The following is a 6,703-nucleotide window of genomic DNA, read 5'->3' on the forward strand; positions in this document are numbered from 1 at the left end:
CTATTATTATCACAAATTTTAAGCTATTTTGACACAAAATTGCCCCCGAACGGCCCCAAAAAATTTGATCGGTTATTTTAACACAAGTATATAAATGTACGGATTAGTTGGAAGAGTATCGACCCACAGACAAATTCGTATCAACTTAACTACCACAACAAACGTTGGCTACTATCTAGAGAATGGGGAAAGGTTTGGTTTTTTCTAACCTCAAAAGCATATAATGAGCAAATAGATAAATAAAAAAAAATAAACACGGAGTGAAAAGAAAATAGGAGAAAATTGTAGAACCAAGGACCCATGCAAAACCCCAAGCTTTTACCCAATAAAATTTGCCTTCCCTTTTTGGTGTCCTGAGTTACTGTAAAACCCAATTATAGATTAAACCCTCCCAGGTGAGAAACCCGTAGATTAGATGCTGGGAAAGTCCCCTTAATCCTAAAACCCCAACCAAAAGCTCGATTAGGTCAAAGACCCACTAAAACCTCAACTCTCCCGAGTTTTATTGCATTAAGGTGTGAACTATTCCTATTTCCTTAATTATTTCATCTCCCGAAACAATTAACCCTACACAATAAAGTTGATCAAGCAATTGAAAGGAAAAAACCCAAAAAGAATAATCAAATAACTAAAAGAGCAAGGTAAAAACAAAATCAATTGGATAAAAACTATGAAATTAATGCATCATCACCAAGAATTCAAAAAAAGGTATCTCATGTTAAAAAAAAACTAAGTTTAAAAAGAACCCGAACAAAAACATGAAAGATAGATATAAGAACTCCCGGGGAACAAATCTATGGAATAAGTTTTCAATCTTCCGATTTGGAGTCTTCAATTTCAATTCTCTTTTAGAAATGTTCTTGGAGGTGGTTTTGAGTGTTGGAGCGGTGGTCGAAAGCCTCTCCCCAAACCAACCCCCCCCTTTTCTCCGATTTTTCGCAAAAAATTTCGTTTTTTGGGAAACCCCCAAAAGCAGGGGGTAAATTTTAGTCTGTAAAACCAGGCCGGGGGACCATTTTGACCTTTTTGAATCTTAACGTGTCTTAAAAACCCGCCGGGGGGGAAAAGGGTAAATTCCCCCCCCGGGGGGTGTTTTGGGTCCCTTCCTTTTTCAAGTCCTACCGGCCGGGGGGCCTTTTGAGGCCCGCTGCCTCCTATCCACAATTGGTTTTTGCCCCTTTTTTATCTCTTATCCTAGAACCTCAACAAAAACATGAAACTCCAAAAAATAGGTTAATGGGGAAATGAAATTCAAGCATCGAAACTCAAATTAACACCTTTTAAAATACCAATTAAAGACTAAAAAAAGTTTATCCACCGAGTAGGAGGAGTAGGAGTAGGAGCAGGGGCCCCCCTCCCCTCCGGTGAGTGCCCACCCGACGCCCGGGGGGATCGGGGGCCCCCCGAGTAAAAGGGGGCCACCCAATTAGCCCGGGGGAGGGCCAAAAATTTTGTTTCCGGATTAAAAATGGCTCGAGCGCATTTGTGGTTCCCCAAGGGGGCGGATGGGTATCCGATGATATGGTAAAGGGGGGAAAATTTAAAGGGGAATAGATGAGAATTGATAAAAAAAGATGAGAAATTTTGGGGTTAAAATCCACAAGGGTGCCCAAAGGGGAAATGGGTTTCCACGCCATGCCCATCTTTTCGCAAGGGGGAGCCCAGGGTCCTTATCTATTATCCATTTCTCATTTCAATTTTAATTTTAATTTTTTTTATGTTTACCAATTATAAATAGCAAAATTAGACTTCTAAATTAAAGAACTAGCAAAAAACATACATTACTTAATTTTTTTTAAAAAAAGTTACAATAAAGAGGTACAATTTCAACGACCACTACGTATTCAAACTTGTTCAATCATGTCGTTCATGAGATCAATATGAGCTTGTTGGTTGCGCATGCTCTCCTGAGCTTGCAATCTCTCGCTGAGTCCATAGGGTAAACCTCGAACGACCGGCGGGGCTGCATGACATGCGCTCGGAGCGGCTTCATCGTCGGACCACGGTAGCTGCACGACCTTCATCGTGAATAATCATGTTGTGCAAGATGATGCACGCGTACATGACATTGGCGATATGATGCATGTACCGGGAAGGAGCCGGGCCTTTCACTATTCCCCAAGCGCTAGAGCACACCGAATCCTCGCTCCACGTCCTCGTGCGGCTTCGCTTGTCGCAAAAACTCTCTCCTCGCACCCGTTGGGCGGAGATCGTCTTCAAAAAAAGGGCCATCCCCAATAAATGTCGGGCAAAGTATACTCCCCCGCCCCGGAGAAGATTCACCTTGGAAAATGGCCGGGATTTTAGGAGATTTTATTTTGTGTTTAAGTGGTAAGAAAAATATAATTTTATAATATATGTGAGAAGGAATTTTTTCCCAAAAAAGAGGAAATGTGACATCTTTTGTGGGAAAAATAAAAAGGAAAGTTGACATCTTTTGTAGGACGGAGGAGTCCCACTATGTTTTGCGAAAATGTTGGCGGGGGCCCCATAGGGCCGTTCCTCATTGCGTTGAAGGGGGGACGGTTACCTTGATGTGTTGTTGGACCCCGCCAAGAAGATCCCTCAAATCGTGGTAAACGATTCTTAGGATCATGTCGGGGGGGTACCCGTTCCCCCGGGTGAATTCCCCTCTCCACTTTGCGGGAAAATTCCCCTCCCATCGCTGATCAATCCCCCAACTTTTGGGGAAAGCGGTGCCGTTCGTGCTCCCCGGCCCCGGGGTCTTGGGCATTAAACGCAAAATTTTGGGGCGCAAAACCCCCAAAAAATTTACCGGACACTCCGCGGTTTCCTTATTGGGACTTTAAAATAGTGAAAGGACTAAGAAACCTCCCCATTACATACCCCACTTATTAAGTCTTCCACTTATTGATATTTCCAAGTCAATATAACTGTCTATGGTCCACAACAGCAATAGTACAATACTTATGTAGGGTACCCAAACTGAGAGTAATATCCATACAAGTTACAACTCCATCACTAGACATGTTTATGGGAGCTTCTTCCAACTCAAACCAATGATGAAAACTCCACACATTCTTCCATGCCTTCTTTTCTTATCCCTGTTCCAAATCTTGGTTCCACTTCTTGTTTCCGGACAATGCAACGACGATCAAAGATCGACGTTGCTGCATCTGAGGAGCACCCTTGAGTATAATTCCACTTATTCCACCAAGTTGGTGACATGGAACCAAAGTGATGATTGCTGCAGATGGAAAGGAGTAGGTTGTGATAGCGCAGGGCGTGTGACCAGCTTGAACTTGGAGAACGAGACGATTGCTGGAGGGATCGAAAACTCGACTGCTCTTTTCAGTCTTCAATCTCTTGAAAGCCTAAATTTGGCTTACAACTTGTTCAAGCGTGCGCAGATTCCAAAGGGGCTTCAAAATCTGAGCAATTTGTCAAACCTGAATTTGTCAAATGCAGGCTTTGGCGGACAAGTCCCGATTGAACTTGCAGAGTTGAGAGGTCTGGTTACTCTTGATCTGTCCACCTTGTTTGAAGTAGCTCTAATACTTAAGAATCCAAATCTGCGGAGGCTTGTACAGAATCTTCCAAGGCTGAGAGAACTTTATCTTGATAATGTCGACATTTCTGCTCAAAAAAGTGACTGGTGCCAAACATTATCTTCTTCTCTGCCCAACTTAACGACGCTGAGCTTGCGCAGCTGTGGTCTATCAGGCCCTCTTGATGCTTCCCTTGCAGGGCTTCATTCTCTGTCAGTTCTACGCCTTGATGATAACAATCTATCAACAATGGTACCGGAGTTCATTGCAAAATTTTCAAATTTGACAACCTTGACTCTGGGAAATTGCTTTCTGCAAGGTATCTTTCCAGACGCCATCTTTCAGGTACCCACTTTACAGATTCTTGATTTGTCCAACAATGAGAATCTCGGTGGCACCATTCCCAAGCTTCCAGCGAATAGTTCTTTAAGGACTATGGTGCTTAGCCACACTAATATGTCAGGTGCGTTGCCAGACTCCATTGGCAATCTAAGAATGTTGTCAAAGATAGACCTTTTTAGTTGCAACTTTACCGGATTGATTCCGACCACCATCTCTAATCTAACAGAGCTAGTCTACATAGATTTCTCCTTCAACTCTTTCATTGGCTCAATACCCCCTTTTAGGATGTCCAGTAAATTGACACACCTAGACCTCAGTCGCAATTCTCTAACCGGTTCACTTTCTTCTAATCATTTTGAAGGCCTCTCAAGTCTTGAATACATCAACTTAGGTTCCAATTCATTGAATGGGAGCATTCCTTCTTCTCTGTTTGGTCTCCCTTCACTTCAATCGCTTCTTCTTTCCAGCAACACATTTAATGGCCAGATTGAGGAATTTCAAATTCCAAATCCCTCTAATCTGGATACAGTAGATTTAAGTTGGAACCAGCTTGAAGGGTCCATTCCAGAGTCTTTATTCAAACTTGAGGGGTTGAGTGTCCTATTACTTTCTTCAAACCTCTTCAGTGGCACCTTAAAGCTGGAAAAGGTTCAAAGGTTTCCAAACCTCACAAGACTGGAGCTTGGATACAACAACTTGTCTGTTGATTCAAGCAGCAGCAATTCAAGTTCATCCGAGTATCCCCAGCTAAGCCGGTTAAATCTAGCTTCCTGCAACTTGTACAACTTCCCTGATCTCAGAAATCAATCCCAGCTGATATTTCTGGACCTCTCAAAGAATAATATCAAGGGAGAAGTACCTAGTTGGATTTGGAACCTTGGAAATGGATCTCTCAACCATTTGAATCTATCTAGTAATTTCCTGGTAGATCTCCAAAAGCCTTTCGAAATCCCTCCTTTTCTTGCAGTACTAGACTTACACTCAAACAAACTCAGAGGTGAGTTCCCAGTGCCAGCATCAGCTCTCTATGTAGATTACTCCAGCAATCACTTTCAACAACCCATTCCAGTTAACATAGGCGATTTTGATTCGTTCACAATATTCTTCTCTCTAGCAAACAATAACCTTTCTGGAACAATTCCCCAATTTCTTTGTAATGCAACTCGTCTTCAAGTTCTTGATTTGTCTGACAACAACTTGAGTGGTAATATACCAAATTGCCTACTAAAAAGTTCTACTCTTGGAGTGCTGAATCTGAAGAGAAATAAAATCAGTGGTGTGATACCTGATTTGTTTTCGTCCACCTGTGGTTTAAAAACGTTAGACCTCAGTCAAAATAACCTTGGAGGAAGAATCCCGTTGTCCATTGCCAACTGCACATCTTTAGAAGTGTTGAATGTTGGAAACAACAAGATTGACGATACATTCCCATGCAAGATGAAACATTCTTCCAGCTTGCGCGTTCTTGTTCTGCGCAACAACAAATTTCATGGGAACATCAGTTGTTCTGAGGTCAAGGGGAGCTGGCCAAATCTTCAAATAATTGATATAGCTTTCAACAACTTCAGTGGTGAAATAAGTCCAAGATTTATTACAAGTTGGCAAGGAATGATGCAAAAGAATGGCAGGGGAGGCTTCATACACTTTCAGGGATCGGTTAGCTTTTACTATCAGGATGCAGTAACAGTTACTATCAAAGGACTAGAGCTGGAGCTTGTCAAGATTTTGACAATCTTTACATCTATCGACTTTTCCAGCAATAATTTCATTGGAGACATTCCCCATACAGTTGGAGATCTCAGCTCACTTCATCTTCTCAACTTATCGCACAATTCTTTCTCAGGTGAAATTCCAAGCTCCATTGGAAATCTGAAACAGCTTGAATCACTTGACCTTTCTGCCAACCATCTCTCAGGAAGAATACCACAAGACCTTTCAAGTCTGAACTTCCTTTCTTTCTTGAACCTATCCTATAATAACTTGAAAGGAAAGATCCCAACAGGTAGACAATTTCAAACCTTTGAGGAGGAAAGCTACGAAGGGAATTCAGGACTGTGCGGATTTCCTTTGAATATGATCTGTGTCCTAGAGACACCGGAGGCAAATTCACTTGCAAGCTTGAAAGAGAGAGAATACAATTGGCAATTGATAATCACTGGTTTGGGTTATGGAGTTGGATTGATATTAGTATTTGTTCCAGTTGCATTGTGCAAGAAATGGAGGGAATACTACAGCAAGCAACTTGATCAATTCCTATCACTCATATTTCCCACACTCGGATTCACTAAATCAAGGTATTCTGCAACTTTTTCATGATAAAATTGTTGCGACTTCTCAGTTTGCATTATGTTTCCAATTTTGTGTTGCAGTGCTGGAAGACGAGGGCGTGGACAGAGACGAGAACGTTGAATTATGAGGCTAAGAAAGATGAGGCAGAGATCCAAGTTATTTCTCCTTTACTCTGTGTGGCACTTATAGCTTTAATCTGTTTCTTCTCTGTTCATCAGCATTGATACGCATTATCATTATTATTTAGGTCAATGTTGTTTTGTTTGTGGGTTGTTGCCGTCTTATTTTATTATTATGATCGGTTTAGAGGCGCTCTCTGGTGCACACACCCTCACTGTGCGCAAGGATCGTTCCATCCCTTATTCAACAGGTGTTCTACCCATTTTACTGGTGCATATACAAAAGGATGGACATTTTACAACGATTAGTTTAGTAGTGCGAAGCATGTGTGTGTTCGTTATTATATGAGCTTGAAAAGGAACTTAAAGATCAGACATACAACATTCACAGCTGAGCACAATGTAGAAACATACAACGGATCCGCCTATGATATAGTACTAATT

General features: G+C 41.8%; 1 protein-coding gene across 1 annotated transcript; it reads left to right on the forward strand.

The window, feature by feature from the left end:
* Window positions 1–2,996: 2,996 nt before the first annotated feature.
* LOC125224119 (receptor-like protein 19) lies at window positions 2,997–6,276 on the forward strand. Its single transcript, XM_048127470.1, has 2 exons — window positions 2,997–6,145; window positions 6,221–6,276. The coding sequence occupies exons 1-2, from the start codon at window positions 3,021–3,023 to the stop codon at window positions 6,258–6,260; spliced, it is 3,165 nt and encodes a 1,054-aa protein (XP_047983427.1). The 5' UTR covers window positions 2,997–3,020; the 3' UTR covers window positions 6,261–6,276.
* The last annotated feature ends 427 nt before the right edge of the window (window positions 6,277–6,703 follow it).

The sequence above is a fragment of the Salvia hispanica genome, chromosome 4 (genome assembly GCF_023119035.1).
Source record: "Salvia hispanica cultivar TCC Black 2014 chromosome 4, UniMelb_Shisp_WGS_1.0, whole genome shotgun sequence".
In the NCBI taxonomy this organism is placed as follows: domain Eukaryota; kingdom Viridiplantae; phylum Streptophyta; class Magnoliopsida; order Lamiales; family Lamiaceae; genus Salvia; species Salvia hispanica.

What these genes read in the sequence shown, in the direction of transcription:
- LOC125224119 (XM_048127470.1), top strand. Translation starts at nt 3,021, where the DNA reads ATGATGAAAACTCCACACATTCTTCCATGCCTTCTTTTCTTATCCCTG. An exon ending in CTCGGATTCACTAAATCAAG is followed by an intron (nt 6,146 to 6,220) that starts GTATTCTGCAAC and finishes TTTGTGTTGCAG; the next exon opens with TGCTGGAAGACGAGGGCGTG.